The sequence below is a fragment of the Zea mays genome, chromosome 2, assembly GCF_902167145.1.
Source record: "Zea mays cultivar B73 chromosome 2, Zm-B73-REFERENCE-NAM-5.0, whole genome shotgun sequence".
NCBI classification, from domain to species: domain Eukaryota; kingdom Viridiplantae; phylum Streptophyta; class Magnoliopsida; order Poales; family Poaceae; genus Zea; species Zea mays.
Window position 1 is genome coordinate 228,820,566 of NC_050097.1, and position 18,915 is coordinate 228,839,480.

The 18,915-nt window shown below is 45.3% G+C and overlaps 1 protein-coding gene across 1 annotated transcript; it reads right to left on the reverse strand.

Moving 5' to 3' along the window:
• Positions 1-14,676: 14,676 nt before the first annotated feature.
• On the reverse strand, positions 14,677-15,631 carry LOC100275307 (uncharacterized). Its single transcript, NM_001365946.1, has 2 exons — positions 15,479-15,631; positions 14,677-15,215 (listed from the first exon to the last, which is right to left on the reverse strand). Exons 1-2 carry the CDS (start codon positions 15,546-15,548, stop codon positions 14,890-14,892), a joined length of 396 nt encoding a protein of 131 aa, NP_001352875.1. The 5' UTR covers positions 15,549-15,631; the 3' UTR covers positions 14,677-14,889.
• Positions 15,632-18,915: the final 3,284 nt, after the last annotated feature.

Sequence of the window (18,915 nt, forward strand, 5' to 3'; positions counted from 1 at the left end):
CAACATCTCACGATAGCCGAGCCTTACATAGAGGAACACCTGGATGAGCTTCGTAAAGAAAATCAGAACCGCACAGAGGACTGGATCATGAGGGAGCACAAACATCGTTTCAGCGAATGGTTAATGGACAAAAACATCCCATTCGGAGACTCTTTGGAAGAGAAAACAATGAAGAATTTGGCTTCTGGGCCATCTTGTTTTGTGACATCATGGCAAGCATATGACATCAATGGGTACACATTCTACACTAAATCAAAAGACATGAAAAGTGTTGCACAAAATAGCGGTGTTCGTATCGATGCTTTTGACCTACATGGACAGAAGACCACATATTTTGGATTCATAGAGGAAATATGGGAACTTGATTATGGCCCAAGCATGAAAATACCCTTATTTAAGTGCCAATGGGTACAACATCCCGTGGGGTGATAGTGGATAACTATGGACTCACACTGGTAGACTTAAAGAAAGTAGGATATAAAGATGACCCGTGGGTTCTCGCCGAATGTGTTGCACAAGTGTTCTATGTACTCGATCCAGCAGATGAGAAGATGCATGTAGTTATTTCTGGAAAGCAAAAAATTGTTGGAGTTGAGAATGTGAGAGACCAAGATGAGGAATACAATAAGTATGAAGAGATGTTCGTCTTTAACGGTCCAGAGAGAATCAAGCGTGTGGAAAAGAAAATTGATAAGAACTTAAAGCCATACATGCGGAAAAATGGTAGTTCATGAAAAATTGTATGAATCAAATTGTGTTTGTTATCATGTATGATCGACTATGAATTGTGGTTGCCAATTAATTTAAAATCTCTCTAGTTATCTATGTGTGCTATTATAATTCATTTAAGTTGTATTTGCATATTATTGTTAAAAATTAAATATTAATTCATTTAAATTGTATTTGCATATTTCTGTTAAAAATTAAATATTAATTCATTTAAATTATATTTTCATATTTCTGTTAAAAATTAAAATTATTTTCATATTTAAATTGTATTTTCATATTTTTACAATCACAGGCGGTTTTTTCTTAGGGTCCGTTTGTGAAAAGGATAGAGCACCACAGGCGGTCCTAAACAAAAACCGCTTGTGATACTATTACATCACAGGCGTACTGAACCGCCTAGGACATCACAGGCGGTTTTCTAACCGAACCACCTGTGATGTAAAAAGCCTACCGCTTGTATAGAGCCAAATTGTACTAGTGATAGTACATTGCATCTGCAACGACATCGTTCGCGTTATACTCAAACACGTAACGAGCGTTCATATCATATGATCCATCGTCCGGCAACTTGTACCGTTTCTGCAAAAAAAATTAGTGTTATCATAAAAGCAAACATATATGGAATAACTAAAATAGTATAAATAATTCATACCCAGAATGCATCCCAAACTAGTGCCTGTGTGTTGCCAAACGTTCTACAGACACCATAGCGATAATGCTCCCAAGTGGTGGCGGGGACAGACTCGCCAGTAGGCAAAGTCACAACACCAGGCCAGTGCAGACGAACAAGATTACCAAGGACCATGTTCACCTGCCTGTAGTGTCCTGTGCCTGTGAACGAGTCGTCGATCCAAGTCCTGCAAATAGTATAAACAATGTGGAAATTAAAACATAACTTTCAATAACATTTAAGCAAAGACATGTCACTCACTTTCCACTAGGCTTTATCAAAACCCGAGATTCGGGTGGAAGCTCTGGAGGTGGTCCAACAAAATGCAGCTTCCTCGTTCTCCTAACTCGAGAAGTTCCAGACCCAGCTGCGGAATCTCCACCAGCCCCAGAATCCCCACCAGCATTGTCTCCAACATCATCTCCCACATTATCTCCACCATCATCTTCAACATCATCTCTTGCATGATCCTCTACCACTGGTTCCTCAATTTCAGCATCCTATGAAACAAATACCTTACATCATACAATATTAAGTAACTCAAATAATGTAATTTAACAACTAACTTACATCTTGTGGAGGCAAATGTTCTGCCAGCACTCTCCGTCTGCTCATGGTAGAACTTGTGCCCTGAAAAACTGAATCCTCACCCCTCGAGCTGCTCCTCGAGCTACTCCTCGTCCCAAGCAAACTACGAGCAAAAGACTTCATTTTCTTTGACATCCTATTTTAACAACAACAATTTAGTACATAAATCGATAATAAAATAATAAAATATGCCATAAAATCATAAAATATGCAACAAAATCATAAAATATGCAATAAAATCATAAAATATGCAATAAAATCATGATCCATACTCGTCAATCGTAATCGTAATCAAAATCAGGATCTAGTTGCTTTCGTCGATTTAATGGACGCCAAGTAGCTTTCTTCTTTCTCGTCACTCGTTTTCGTTTTGGAGGAACCTTTACATCATTTTGATCACCTAATAAAGATTTTTCCAACATTTCAGTTTGTACATTAAACGTGCTTGTAAGTTCTTCGTCTTGGAAAATCTCAGCAGCCCCCACTTCCTGCTCGATTTGACTTTCAACATAACCAGCATCACCAGGAGCATATAGTCGTTCACGAGGATTAACTTTGTACACTACCCTCCAATCAACCAAACCCTTTTTCTTAGATGGATATGTCATATAATACACCTGCTCGCATTGGTGGGCAAGGATTATAGTGTCGTGGCCTTTTAATCTATCGTTGTGTTTGACTTCCACCATGCCATATTGATTTTCTCGCGTTGAGTTTGGAGAAAACCAATCACAATCGAAGAACACCACTTTGAGTTGTTTATCTCCAAAAAACTTGTACTCGATTATATCATTAATGACTCCATAATAATTAGTCACCTTCCCTTCATCATCGACAGCTCTAGTTACAACTCCGGAATTTGTCGTGGCTGCTAGAGGATGATCATCTTCGAACCTTGTGGAACGGAATCTAAAACCATTGACATCATACCGACCATAACGTCTGCCAGTTACTGCTCCTAGGGATAATTGTCGAAGGTCCGGGTGTATATTGTCATTTTTATCTACATAATCTCGAAACCAACACAAGAAATTAAGTCCCCCATCTTTTCTCTCTCGACGAATCTGGTCACGTTCACAGCCAGAGATGCAATTTTGAGAATCAAATTCCTTGTTAGTACAAGGAAACAAACCTTTTAGTATCACAACAAAAATTCTAGCGGCAATGACTAAAATAAAGTTTACACTTACAGGATAAACTGACTCATCTCTTCCATGTTGTTATACATGTAGAGTAAAGCAGTCTTCCATTCGTCGTTGGTGAAACAATATGTTGTGCTGGGTCCTACAGTTTTGCCCCTCCATTGAAAAATTTCAATATCACTGATAGGGGGCTCGTCGACATGATACCGCAACGTAGGGGCATTGACATTGTGTTCCTCTGCAAAGTACAGGCCTGTGAACGATGCTATCTCTTTGTATTTGAATTCTTCAGTGATGCACCCTTCAATTCGTCTCTTATTACCAACCATTGCATGTAGCTTCTTTAGTGTCCTTTCGATGTGATACATCCATCTATATTGCACAGGACCTCCTACCTTAGCTTCGTATGGTAGGTGAACAAGTAGATGTTGCATCGGATTGAAGAAACCTGGTGGAAATATTTTTTTCAATTTTGCATACCAAAATCGGTATTTGTTGCTCAAGCTTCTCCATCATCTCTTTCTTTATTTCTTTAGCACAAAGAACACGTACGTCGGCCGCGGCGATGGCAGAGAGCAGCGTGCGGCAGAGAGGAAAACGCGAAATGAAACGGCGCGCGGGGCCTGCGGGCGTTAAAAAACCTTATGTCCGACGGCTACCAGCTCGGCCGTCGGACATAAACATATTTCCGAGGGCCAGCAGGAAAGCCGTCGGGCATAAGTGTTATTTCCGAGGGCCAGTAGAGACCGTCAGACATAAGCTAATGTCCGACGGTCTTGTAGGTAGCCGTCGGACGTAATTTGGCCATCGGATGTCCATCGTTTTACTGTAGTGTACTATATATATATAGTTTATCTATTATAAGCGATGGGCTTCCAATAACTAGAGGAAGACATGGCCCAACGGTGCCATCCGGTTCAGCCGAACCAGGATCGTGCGGCTATAAAAACATCCCCAGGCTGTCAGGGATTAGATTTTAGAGGCGGTGGTTCCCTCGAGCGTGCGAGCGGCGGCGATCCCAGGGTGAGCGACTGTGGTGCCCTGAGGTGGGTGACCAGCGGCAGCGCTTCTGACGCAGGCGGGCAAGCGGCGGTGGCACTCCCCAGGACCAAGCTATGATGGCGCTCCCGAGGCGGATAGGCAAGCGGTGATGGCGCTCCCGAAGCGGACAATTGGCAACGGCGCACCCCAGGCCCGATGGCGACGGAGGTGCGCAAGGCGTGGTAGGCTTCGGCAGTGGCGGTGGCGGCCATGGGAGATGTGGGTGGCTCCGGCGGTTGCGCGAGGCGCGGTCGTCTTTGGTGATGGCGACCACACAAGGTGTTGGTGGATCCGGCGTCATTCGATGACCAACTGCTCCGATCCGATGGCATCGGTGCCGTACTTCAGCAACCATCTTCTCCAATCCTTTGTTTATGCATGCGACTGTTGGTTGAACCGATACTAAGATTTTTTCGTTAATTATGATGTACAGTGTAGGTATTTATTCAACTTTCTGTAACGATTTATGCTTTGCGCGATATTAATCATCCAACTTTTGCGTGTATGCTATGGGAATGAAAATGTCCTTCAAAATTTGTGTGCATGCAATGGAAACTCTCACTATCTGCTATAATTTTCATATCTGCATAAAAATAGAAACCGCATGCATGTGTCTAGTGCTTGCCATATTGTTCAGATCTACCAAAAAATAGAACCACATACATGTGTCTGGTAGGGGATGCACTTGAATGCATGTTCCTGGTGGAGGGACGACATACAATTGTGTACATATTTTATGTCACTTTGTATACACATCTATACCAACATTAAGAGGTTTGCAACAACTTTCAAGTTGGATCAATACTTTACACTAAAAATGAAGGTTTTTACACTCCAAACTGAAGATTTTTATGCTCGAACATGGAGATGCGTCCACTAGTGAACTGTATGCCAGATTTTTACGCAGTGTACCGCATTCCATAAATACCTACATCATGTAATATAATTAGTATCAATATATATCATAAACTTGTTCTAACGATGCTAACTGCATAATTATTGGAGCAATCATATATTTATGTAGTAAATAAATCATTTAAATAAGATCTTTTGTTTCCATGCATGCCAAATCATTTCATTTCATCGCACATTCCTGCCATCCTAAATTTGTACGCATGCAGCAGGAAACAAATTTTTTACATAGTGCACCAAATTGCATATATACCTACATCGTGTAGCATAATTAATATCAGTAATGTCATAAACTAATTCTAACGAGCCTAGCTGCATGGCTGTTGTAGCGATTCTATATTTATGGAACCATCCAATTTTTGCGCGTATGCAGCGGAAATGAAAACATCATCCAAAATTTGCGTGCATGCAATGAAAACTCCCATGATCTGCCATATTTATTGAATCTACCATAAAAATAGGATCTGCATGCATGCACCTGCACGTGTGGACGTGGTCCAGTGGCTGGGCGAGGGTTTATGTTATCCTATAAACTATTTACGCTATTTCTGTGAACTATTTACGCTATTACGCAAAAAGAAACAGAATCACAATTTATGGCGTGCGTCCCACGGGGTTGGGTGTTGGAACGGGGGATTGACTTACACGTGGGGGCAGTTTTGATCTGGTGCATGGCGGGGGGCCGCACCCGACAGCCTGGCCTAGGGTGTGGGTGGGCGCGCCGACGCGGTCTAGACAGGTCGCAGGGTGGTCGGCCAGGGCTACCTCTAACTATTAATTAGAAGCCCTGGGCTCCTAATATACCTACCATACCATATATACATATATATATTATATAATATAGGAGCTATGACTTTGTGCGAAGAAGTGTATTATATATTACGTAAAAGGGTTGACTCCGCAATTGGATCAAAGTAATATCTGTCAGATTCCATATATTTATTTTCTGCTGCCTCCTTTCATAGGTGTGGTGCGCACCAGTTTGGGTAGCCGGACTATCCACCCCTGAGGCGAGACGGTCCATGGTCCGAACTGTCCATGGTGGCGACGCGGACGGTCCGCACATGCGCAGAATCAATTAGAGTTTCGGATTTTAATGCAACCTTACATACAAAAATCCATATAAACAGAACCTACCAAACATTTCAAAACACTCACCAGACGATCTGTTGCCTTTTGGCTGCACAACACATCTGGATTTGCAGGATATGGTCCTCTGTGCCCCCTAAGGTATATTTGAACACCACTGGGCACTGCACCAGTGCTAGCTTCCTTTGTGCCCCCTACGTCTTAATTTGAGTTAACTCTTGGAAGTTAGCACATTCAATAAAAAATAAAACAAGTATAAAGAAGGTACCTGACAGAAGCACAATCCGATCCGGGAGCGACACTTGGGACGGGAGACGAAGGGTACGACGACGTTGGAGCTGGAGTGTGTTGCGTCGGAGCTGAGCTGTTGCTGTCGAACTGGGGCACCGACGTCGTGGCTGCCGGGGCCAAGGAGGTCGAGGAGGGAGGCACAGCAGGCAGGGCAGGCAGCGGGCGATGGGGCGGGCCGGGCGTGGACGGCGGGGTGGGGCGCGACCAGCGAGGCAGGGAGCAACGTGGCGGCGTGGACTCGAAAGGTACAATGATGGGGATGAAGATAGATGAAGGTAGCTCGGGGATGAAGGTAACAAATATAACTTACTAGAGGAAAGCCGTAGGAAGTTAGCAAGGACGGCTAACTTCCTTGAGGTTGTACAAGTATTCTAGTAAGTTACTTAACTTCCTAGAGACGGACGTAGGAAGTTAGTGGGGGCGGCTAACTTTATAGAGGTGGCTGGCTAACTTCCTAGAGGAGGTTGTATGCAGTTAGCGGCTCGTTTGACCGCGCTTGTTGGTCAACAACTGAAAGCTAACTTCCTAGAGGCGGTCGTAGGAAGTTAGGAGAGGCAACTAACTTATTAGAGGTGGTCGTAGGAAGTTAGCAGGGGCGACTAACTTTCTAGAGGAGGTCGTAGGAAGTTAGTAGGGGCGGCTAACTTCCTAGAGGAGGGCGTAAAAAGTTAACGACTCATTTAACCGTGTCCGTTGGTCAACAGCTGAAAGCTAACTTTCTACAACTTTTATAACAAATCGTAGAAAGTTATGGTTATTTTCTAGAGCTAACAGTTGCCTCTCAGAAGTTGGTAATTTGTTACAGTTTGTTATAAAAGCTGTAGGAAGTTAAGAAACCGTAGAAAATTTATATTTTTGGTGTAGTGTGATGATACATATGTTAGGATTTATGGGCTTGGCCCAATTAAGAAATTCTAATAAATCCCAGGAAAATCTCAAAAGCCCATACAAGTGGATGGCTAGGGAATTGGTGGAACCAATAGCACCATATTGCTAGTTCTAGTGGAGTAGAGCTAGCTTAAATATGGAAGCCACACTCACTCACCAAGTCATGGATGAGAGGAGAGAGTGTGGAGAGCCACACGCGCGCGCGCTCGCTCGCCTCGCCTGGCCTGGCCGGGGCGGGGCGGGGCGGGGCGGGGCGGAGCGGAGCGAAGGGCGCGGGCGCACGACATGCGCGTGAATGGTCCGCCGAAATCCGGCCCCTCGCCTTGCGGGGGCGCGGCTACCTTTTGCCGTTTGATTTTTTGGTTTCTTGGCTGTTACGCTTATCCTAACCGATCGCTATAAAATCTCAACTGATTGCGAGATTTTCGTGGGCGGATAAGCTCGGGGGTCGCGGACTCGGCCCTATAAAAGGAGCCCGGCAGCCGGCCTCCAAATCATCCCAGTTTCGCTTTCGCCTCTCTTCATAGTTGAGTCGCCTTTTAGTTCACTTCGTCCCGACCGCAGAGGTGCATCTGCGATCAGGAGAGCAGGTCTCCAGAACCCTTCGTCTTCTAGATCCTGCACCGGGAGAGGTCGAATAAGGTTTTTGGGAAGCGTCTTCACGCGACTGCTCGTGATCTTCTGACCTCGTCGACCCTACTGATTTCGCTACTTCAACATCGTCGACCCTGCTGATTCCGGCGCGCGCCATCTATCAGTAAGTCTAATCAGTACGCATCATCTGATTTGGCTTTTTTATTTCAGTTCTTCTGATTTGGTCATGATTTATATTTGGAATTTAATTTGGAATTTGTCTAATTATTCAACAATCCAAAAACCTTATTGTAGACAATTTCCTAGTTTTTCTATGGCTGCTTTTGCCGACGCGCTGAAGCCAGAAAAGTTTAATGGTATGCACTTTAAGAGATGGCAAGTCAAAGCCACGCTCTGGCTTACTGCTATGAATGTCTTCCATGTTAGTAAAGGCAGACCTGAGGGTCCACTGACTCCTGAACAGGAGAAAGAGTACGACCATGCCAATACTATCTTTTTCGGGAGCCGTTCTTAGCGCCCTTGTTGACCGTCTGGTTGATGCGAATATTCAGTACACAGACGTGAAAGAGTTGTGGGATGCACTTACTACTAAGTATGGTGCATCAGATGCTGGCAGTGACCTGTATATCATGGAGAGCTTTCATGATTATAAGATGGTTGATATTCGCTCTATTGTAGAGCAAGCTCATGAAATACAGTGTATAGCCAAGGAGCTCGACCACCTTAAGATAGTCCTTCCTGACCGATTTGTGGCTGGGTGCATTATTGCAAAGTTGCCTTCTACATGGAGGAACTTCGCCACATCTCTGAAACATAAGAGACAGGAGATATCAGTTGAAAATCTGATAGCGTCTCTAGATGTTGAGGAGAAAGCTCGGGCTAAGGACACGGGATCTAAAGGAGGCGAGGGCCACTCCAGCGCCAACATGGTTCAGAGGAACCACAACAAGGGCAAAGGAAAGCCAAAATCTAACAAGCCCAACAAAACTACCAACTTCAAGAAGAAGAAGAACAAGGCTGAATTGACATGTTTCGCATGTGGCGAGGCGGGTCATTTTGCCAAGGATTGTCCTGATCGAGCGGATCACCGTGGCAAAAAGGGCAATGTCAACACAGTGGTCGCTAGCAATGAGGAAGACAAAGGGTATGGTAATTTACCTTTTATCTTCTCAGTATTTCAATCACCTAGCTGGTGGCTTGATACTGGTGCTAATGTTCATGTGTGTTCTGACATTAACTTGTTCTCTTCTTATCAGGGCGCCCGGGATTCTTCCGTGCTAATGGGGAATGGATCACATGCTTCTGTTCATGGCACTGGCACGGTGGATCTAAAGTTTACTTCGGGAAAGATCGTGCAGCTGAAGAACGTGCATCATGTCCCTTCTATACACAAGAATCTCGTTAGCGGAACCCTTCTATGTAGAGATGGGTTCAAGGTAGTTTTGGAGTCCAATAAATTAGTTGTGTCCAAGTCTGGACAATTTATTGGTAAAGGCTATGATTGCGGAGGCTTGTTCCGCTTTTCTTTGTTAGATTTCAATAATAAGTCTGTGAACCATATTTGTGCTAATGTTGATGATCTTGCGAGTATTTGGCATTCTCGTTTGTGTCATATTAATTTTGGCTCTATGTCTCGGCTTGCAACCATGAGTTTAATTCCGAATATCACCATAGTCAAAGGTTCTAAGTGCCATAGTTGTGTGCAGCCGAAGCAACCTCGAAAGCCTCATAAGGCTGCTGAGGAGAGACACCTGGCACCGCTAGAACTCATACATTCTGATCTTTGTGAGATGAATGGTGTGTTGACAAAAGGTGGTAAGAGATACTTCATGACATTGATTGATGATGCGTTTAGATTTTGCTATGTATACTTGCTAAAAACTAAAGATGAGGCTTTAGACTACTTTAAAATCTATAAGGCTGAAGTTGAAAACCAACTAGAGAGAAAGATCAAACGTCTTAGATCAGATCGTGGTGGCGAGTTCTTTCCCAAAGTCTTTGATGATTTCTGTGCAGAACATGGCATTATTCATGAGAGGACTCCTCCCTATTCACCTGAGTCAAACGGGATTGCTGAAAGGAAAAACCGTACGTTGACTGACCTGGTGAATGTCATGTTAGACACTTGTGGTTTATCTAAGGCATGGTGGGGGGAGGCAGTCTTGACTTCATGTCATGTTCTGAATAGAATTCCTATGGGCAAAGAAGAGAAAACCCCTTATGAGAAGTGGGTTGGGAGAAAACCATCACTTTCATACTTGCGCACTTGGGGGTGCATGGCGAAAGTCAATGTACCAATTAATAAAAAGCGCAAGCTTGGTCCAAGGACAGTGGATTGTGTCTTTCTTGGATATGCTTCATGTAGCATAGCATATAGATTTTTAGTAGTTAAATCTGAAGTTCCTGATGTGTATGTTGATACTATTATGGAATCACGTGATGCTACTTTCTTTGAACATATATTTCCAATGAAAGACATTCATAGCAATTCTAGATACTCTTCTGAGATAACTCCTGAACATAATACACCTATTGAGAGTTTTGAACAGCCACATGAAATTGTCCTAGAGGAGGATGACAATGATGCTCCTAAAAGGAGCAAGAGACAAAGGGTTGAAAAATCCTTTGGTGATGATTTCATTGTGTACCTTGTGGACGATACTCCTACTACCATTGCAGAAGCATTTGCATCTCCAGATGCAGATGATTGGAAAGAAGCAGTTCATAATGAGATGGACTCCATTCTTTCAAATGGTACATGGGAAGTCACTGATCGACCCTATGGATGCAAACCTGTGGGTTGTAAGTGGGTGTTTAAAAAGAAGCTCAAGCCTGATGGTACAATTGAAAAGTACAAGGCTAGGCTTGTGGCTAAAGGCTATACTCAGAAAGAAGGAGAAGACTTCTTTGATACTTACTCACCTGTTGCTAGAATGACCACTATTCGAGTACTACTTTCTTTGGCTGCCTCGTATGGTCTCCTTGTTCATCAGATGGATGTAAAGACAGCTTTTCTTAATGGAGAGCTGGACGAGGAAATCTATATGGAACAACCTGATGGATTTGTAGTAAAGGGTCAAGAAAGCAAGGTGTGCAAGTTATTGAAATCTTTGTATGGTCTGAAGCAAGCACCAAAGCAGTGGCATGAGAAGTTTGACACGACTCTAACGTCTGCAGGCTTTGCCATTAATGAGGCAGACAGGTGTGTATATTATCGCTGTGGTGGGGGCGAAGGAGTTATATTGTGCTTATATGTTGATGATATATTGATACTTAGCACAAACATTGATGTGATCAATGAAGTCAAGTCTTTTCTATCAAAGAGTTTTGATATGAAAGATCTGGGAGAAGCTGATGTGATTCTAAACATCAAGCTGATTAAGGCAGATGGTGGGATTACTCTCTCGCAATCTCACTATGTTGAAAAGGTTTTGAAGCGATTTGGCTTCTCTGAGTGCAAACCTTCTCCAACACCTTATGATCCCAGTGTGAAACTGCGAAAGAACAAGAGAATTGGTTTAGACCAATTGAGATACTCTCAGATTGTCGGTTCACTCATGTATCTTGCTGGTGCAACAAGGCCCGATATCTCGTTTGCTGTGAGCAAATTGAGTAGGTTCATGTCAAACCCCGGGACTGATCATTGGCATGCACTTGAGCGGGTTATGCGCTACCTGCAAGGTACAATGAGTTATGGAATTCACTATTCTGGTCAGCATGCAGTACTTGAAGGATATAGTGATTCGAACTGGATATCTGATGCAGACGAGCTTTATGCCACCAGTGGTTATGTCTTTACTATTGGTGGAGGTGCGGTATCATGGAGGTCATGCAAACAGACCATTTTGACGAGGTCAACCATGGAAGCCGAGCTAGCTGCACTTGACACAGCAACCGTTGAGGCAGAATGGTTGCGTGAGCTCTTGATGGACTTGTCGGTGGTTGAAAAACCAATACCAGCTATCCTTATGAACTGTGACAATCAGACAGTGATTGCTAAAGTGACGAGTTCTAAGGATAATGGAAAGTCATCAAGACATGTCAAAAGACGTTTGAAGTCTGTCAGAAAGTTGAGAAACTCCGGAGTTATAAGTGTGACTTATATTTCAACAGATAAAAATCTGGCAGATCCTTTTACCAAGGGACTACCACGTAATGTGATAGAAATCGCATCGAGAGAGATGGGTATGAGACCCGAATAAAGTTGCCATGGTGGAAACCCAGTCTATGTGATCGGAGATCCCGTGAATTAGGTCCTGGGAAGAACAAGCCATTGGTGAACTGAGGAGAGTAACCTTTGACCCTCTCTAAGTAAAGATGCAATACTCTCAAATGCTGTAAGGCAGGTTGGCTTTGTGCCTTAATGTGTTCTGTTGGCTTGTATTAGCGAAGATGTTGTCCTGCAGAACATTCTTTGAAAGAACACACCTATATGAGTTAGACTGTCTAACGTCGCAGTCTATGAGATTTGGGTGATCTCTAGTAAACTCATGAAGAGACCTTGGAGTACGACGTATATGCTCCACCCGAGAAGGGGACTACTGGTAGCCAAGTACTGGTCATGACTTCAAGTGAAACCCATTCACGCAAAACTTGCAATTCAAGGCATAGTCCATTGTCCAAGTTGTGGGTTGGTGTAGCTTGGAGTTCTAGGCGGAAGTTCAACTTAACAGTCTCTGCTGAAAAACTAGTATATTAAACAGTAGTGAACAGTGGCGAAAACTGCAGATGGGCATTTGAGATCTGGTGGGGGATTGTTAGGATTTACGGGCTTGGCCCAATTAAGAAATTCTAATAAATCCCAGGAAAATCTCAAAAGCCCATACAAGTGGATGGCTAGGGAATTGGTGGAACCAATAGCACCATATTGCTAGTTCTAGTGGAGTAGAGCTAGCTTAAATATGGAAGCCACACTCACTCACCAAGTCATGGATGAGAGGAGAGAGTGTGGAGAGCCACACGCGCGCGCTCGCTCGCCTCGCCTGGCCGGGCCGGGGCGGGGCGGGGCGAAGGGCGCGGGCGCACGACATGCGCGTGAATGGTCCGCCGAAATCCGGCCCCTCGCCTTGCGGGGGTGCGGCTACCTTTTGCCGTTTGATTTTTGGTTTCTTGGCTGTTACACTTATCCTAACCGATCGCTATAAAATCTCAACTGATTGCGAGATTTTCGTGGGCGGATAAGCTCGGGGGTCGCGGACTCGGCCCTATAAAAGGAGCCCGGCAGCCAGCCTCCAAATCATCCCAGTTTCGCTTTCGCCTCTCTTCATAGCTGAGTCGTCTTTTAGTTCCCTTCGTCCCGACCGCAGAGGTGCATCTGCGATCAGGAGAACAGGTCTCTGGAACCCTTCGTCTTCTAGATCCTGCACCGGGAGAGGACGAATAAGGTTTTTGGGAAGCGTCTTCACGCGACTGCTCGTGATCTTCTGACCTCGTCGACCCTGCTGATTTCTCTACTTCGACATCGTCGACCCTGCTGATTCCGGCGCGCGTCATCTATCAGTAAGTCTAATCAGTACGCATCATTTGATTTGGTTTTTTTATTTCAGTTCTTCTGATTTGGTCATGATTTATATTCGGAATTTAATTTGGAATTTGTTTAATTATTCAACAACATCACCTTATCTAGAATAGATTGATTCTTCAAATCAAATACGCCTTTAGCGTACATATGTTCGTTGTTCACTGCTAGAGGTGAAGACAGTTTTTCGTCCTCTCTCTATCTAACACCCTTTTACACACTACTAGTCATATAACTATACATTGTTATGGTTTCTATACAGCGACGGAGCACAAACCAAAAATAAGGTATGGTAGTGAAAAGTGGCGACTTCCTTTGTTCCTTGCTGGTTCGCTTCTAAATTTCTAATCCTCTGTTTCTCACTGTCATTGTCTCACTTCCTCAATCACGTTCATTGTGTTGTGCACATACAGACACATGGCCTGACAGGTTGACAGCCTCACTACTTCAAGCCTTCAATTGGCTCGACGTCGGCCAGACGCCAGAGGCCGAGGCCCGACGGGGCCAAGGAGGGGAGGCGGCAACCGAAGAGGCGTGGTCGAGCTCAGCCAGTCGGGTGAGGCAAAATCACGGCGAGGCGCGGTCCAACGAGCTCCGGTGGCCGACGACAAGAGCTGTGCGCTGTGCGTGACTGCGCGCGGTTGGTGGGTTGCGGCGTGCCGGGCATGGAGCTAGCGGCTGGCTGGCGCCGTCGGGCGTAGAGCTGGACAACTGGTGGTGGTGGGCGATGGTTGGCAGCGACCGCAGAGCAGGGAGACTGACGCGCGGAAGCTTGGTGAGTTGCGTGCGGGGTGGATCTGCTGATGGGCGTGGCCGCTGGAAAAAATATGTTTAACTCCTTTAGCGGATTGGGCTGAGGTATGGCGTAGGCCATACTTGACCATAACAGGCTCTCCGCCCCTGTTTCTATATATTATGTAGATAGTTTTAGTTTTAATAAAACATAAAAATATGTGTTCTATTTGTTAGGTGGATGTGAATGGTGAGCCGATGAATAAGGCTCAAACCCTCACTTTGCATAATTTTACCTTATTGTGTATGAAGCATGAAGAGGAAGACCGGATTGGAAGAGTGACGCTTAAGGTCTTGTTCGTTTGTACCGGATTAGCGGGTCAGAACGATTTTTAACCGGATTGTTTCTCTAATTTATATAAACTTTGATTAGCTGGAACGATTCCGGGTGCAATCCGACACAAACGAAAAGGCTTAAACAATCGTGGAAGATTTATGCGTTATTACTAGCACTGTATATCAAAAGCGATATACAGCCCACAGCCCCACACTACAGTATACTTCAACAAGGCAACCAGCTTGCTACGACTCTAGTAGTTTGGTAGCTAGTACTCCCTCCGTTTTTTTATTTATCGCTGGATATTGAAATTTTACATTATCCAGCGATAAATAAAAAGAAACGGAGTGAGTAGCTACTAGCCCTGGCCGTCGACCTCCAAGCTCCTAGGAGTCAACTGGAAGAAGTGGTCCCAAGCGTAACGGAAGCTCACGATGCCCATGCTCGCGATGGACTCGCCGGCGTTCACTAGGTAGACACCGCCGTCCACTGGGCGGAACAGGGCCGGGTCGACCTCCACCGTCGTCGCGAAGCCGCCACCGTCCACGCGCACGTTCCTGACGCTGCATAAGCACAGGTTTTTCACCTGGACCTCGAACAGCGTGTCGCCGGCAGCCGCCGTCGCGCCCGTGTTGACGGTCTGCACGTGGATGCTGGACGTGCCGCATGGCTCGCCCTTGGTACCTGTTGCTCAGTACGTAATTAACAAATGCTGGAACCTTTCAAGAATATATGATCAATAATTAGGGGTACTGGGTACCAATGCAAAGAATAATGTCTACAGATTATATGTACAATATGTTCTTGGATGCATGTGTTTACGGCGCTTAATTCAAATTTAAGCGAACTAAATCGTCTCAGAATTTGTCGAAATTTCGTCACTACGCAAACATGCCCTACTGACAAAGTTTGCACAACGAGCAGGTCGATTTGCAGGCCTTACGTACCCCGAAGAGAGACGGCGAAGAAGAGGAGTACGGCTGTCAGGAGCTTGACGACCGCAGCAGTGGTCGTCATGTTTCTTCTTCTTCTTGCTTTCGTGGAGCTTGCTGATGTATATGTTAACAACTGGTGACCAGCTAGCTTGCTTGTTTGGTGATGAAGTTGATGCGCAGCAGTGTTGCATTTATAGAGACAAGGGACCGAGGCTGCTGCAAGGGATTGGCACGAATCTATGCTCCTGCATTTGGTGGTCGCTTTCGTTGTGTCCCCATTGACTTGAACATCGAAGACTATGACCACTGGAGTTCCTTACATATAAAATGACTCGATCCCCACCATGACTTCGGAACGAGGTAGTACGTGGGTATGCAATTGCAATTACCGAAATGTATAGTTGCCCAAACGGGCGGCCCGGCACGGGCCCGTTAGGCCCGACAGGTAATCGGGCCGTGCCCGATCGGCCCACGTGCCGGAGACGCGGCCCAGGCACGGCACGCCGGTCTGGTAGCCGTGCCGGGCCGGCCCGTTTAATTTTTCCATATTGCCTCATTAAACCAGAAAATGGCAAAAAACCTGTGCGGGATGGGGTTTTGAACCCACAACCTCCCTCTACAAGGTTGGAAGCACTATATGTAACACACTAACCAGTAGAACTCTCATGCGTTTGTTGTAAATAGCAAATATAAAATCATAATATATATATACTATGTTTTCTAAAATAAAAAAAATATAATCGTGCCGGGCCGGGCCGGCACTACGGGCCGAGACAGCGGCCCAAGCACGGCACGGCTGTCGTTCCGGGCCCGGCCCGGCACTATTAAACGGGCCGTGCTTCGGGCCGGCCCGTTAAGCACGGCCCATTTGGCCATCTATACCGAAATGAACAGGCTGTGTCCGGACGCTAAAGCGTCCGCTACGGTAAATTTAGCGGTTGTTAGTGTTCTCTATGCCTCCAATAACGAACGGTAAATCATCCTCTAAAATATAGAGGCATCACAGCGACCGCTAAATCTGGCTGTTTCCTATTCATCCGCTATCTATACGCGTCGTTGTCTTCGAGCATCTCGAGCCGCAGCGACACACCACGGACTTGACAACCCCACACTCATCAAGACAGCAGGAGAACCACCGCGCCATGGCCGTCGGGACGGAGCTTCCCCGCTGTGTCGCGCGCACCTGGCCGCGGCATCTGCATCCGCACGCTGGAGGCAGCACCGACATGGTGATGAAGCTTGGGAAGACCTCCATGGACGTCCCGGCCTCTCTGAGTGTGGAGTCCGCGAAGGGACGCCATTGCTGCAGGGGAAGAAGCTCGATGCAACAGATTTTGGAGCAACGAGATGCGGTCAGGACTTGGAGAACGAACTAGAAGAAGAATACATACGCTGGTTTGGGGAATTTGGGGATAGAGTTACCGTTCAAACAAGAATCAATTTCTGATATTTTCTATTAATATCGTGGGTAAAATATATGAAATAAGATATAGAAGATGAAATTTAGAAGACATTGTTGGAGATGAAGAAGATACAGAGGATGAAATTTTTTAGAGGGTGCTATAAAAAATAGAAAATATTCTTTTAAATGATGAAATTTAGAGAACGTTATTGGAGACAGCCTAAGAAAAGATCAGAGGTTAATGTAAACTTCATAACATCTCATCATTTCCTTTCCTTTGTCTTCTTTTTCACAATATAGCTGCAATTTTGGTATAGGCTCCTTGCAGTCGTTAAAGATAGAAAGGTTATATTACTAGTACAAAGAAATTCTATATATAGAGGTGGTTAGTGTTTTGCAGAACCGTTAATATTAAGAACCATTAGAAATAATTAGTTGTACAGACGAGTAATATAATTAAGAATGGCCAGTGAAAATCGATTTCCACCGACGATCAAGGCAATAAAACTACCAGTGAAAATCTTTTCAAGAAAACATAAAATTAGTTTTTAAAATAGAAAACAAATTAATTAGGAGAGGGCCTCACCTAGGCCCCACCCGCCACTAAAAATAAGACTAGAAACCGCCACTAGAAATATCACTGTAAAAATTAGACCCCACCGCAGGTTTAGAACTATTTTCGATGTATGTATATGTTAAAAGGTAGAAAGCTACGTATAGTAGAAGAGTGTCATGCTACTAAGGCTTGGGGCTACGAAACCAGTGTTGCTACTATATGTATGATCTATTCATCACCTAGGGTAATGAATTCAATCGTCAATCACCTAGACCACGTGCTTGCTCGCCCAGCAAACCGACCAAGCCCCCTGGCACCCGCTCAGCCCGCCGATGAAGCTGCCCCCCGCGCCCGCCCAGCTAGCCGATGAAGCCTCGCGCGAGGGAGCACCTTCGCCACTGTGAGCGTGCAAGAGTCGAGCCGAGCCCCCTCGCCTAAAAAAATAACTTCATGTAGAATAAAATGACTTAAATATTAACTAGACTTTGGAATGACTTAAATGTTGTCAATACGCTAGAATGACTTAATATTTTCTAGAATGACACAATCAATAGCATAAGAAATGTCCGAGAAAAACCAGAAAAGTGCCTGAAACAATAATAACTTAATGTTTATTGAATATGACATAATATCTGTGTTACCTAGACTTTGGAATGACTTAAAGTTAACTAGAGTGACTTAAATGTTGTCTCGACACTAAAATGACTTAATATTTTTTGGAATGCCAGAATCAATAACATAAGAAACGTCTGAGAAAACACGAAAAAATGGCTGAAAACAATAATAATTTAATGTTTTCTGGAAACATGACTTAATATTTTAAGATAACTTAATGTTGATTGGAATGACTTAATATGGCTAGGAAATGAGCCGCACGAGAGCGAGGAGCCATGCGGGCGGAGCCGCGCGAGAGGGTTGCACGGGCACATGCACCATGATGGTTACCCTAGATGATGAATAGTGTGTGTGTATTTGGAACTCTAGGCTTCCATCCAATAACTAGAGGAAGCCCTGGTCAAATGGTGTCATCCGGTTCTACTGCACCAGGTTCGGGTGGCTATAAAAACACCCTCAGGCTACCAAGGAATAGGTTTTAGCGGCGACGGCGGTTCCCTCAGGCGTGCGAGCGGCGGCGATCACGAGGGCGAGCGGCGGTGGCGTCCCGAGGCAAGCGACCGGCGGCGGCGCTCCCCTAGGACCAAGCGATGTTGACGCTCTCGAGGCGGGTGGGCAAGTGGCGACGGCGCTCCTAAAGTGGACGAGCGGTGGCGACGCATCCCAGGCCCGACGGCGATGGCGGTGCGCGAGTCGCGGTAGGTTTCGACAGCGGTGGTGGAGGCCACGAGAGACTTAGGTCGCTCCGGCGGTCGCGCGAGGTGCGGTTGTCTCTGGTGATGGTGGCCACACGAGACGTGGGTGGGTCCGATGTCCTTTGATGACCAACTCCTCTGATCTCGTGGCCTCGGCGGCGTCCTCTGACGACGACCTCCT

Bases quoted from the DNA above. Each gene is read 5' to 3' on its own strand.
- LOC100275307 (NM_001365946.1), bottom strand. From the start codon at position 15,548: ATGACGACCACTGCTGCGGTCGTCAAGCTCCTGACAGCCGTACTCCTC. The intron at 15,216-15,478 runs GTACGTAAGGCC...ACTGAGCAACAG, and splicing joins CTTCGCCGTCTCTCTTCGGG to GTACCAAGGGCGAGCCATGC.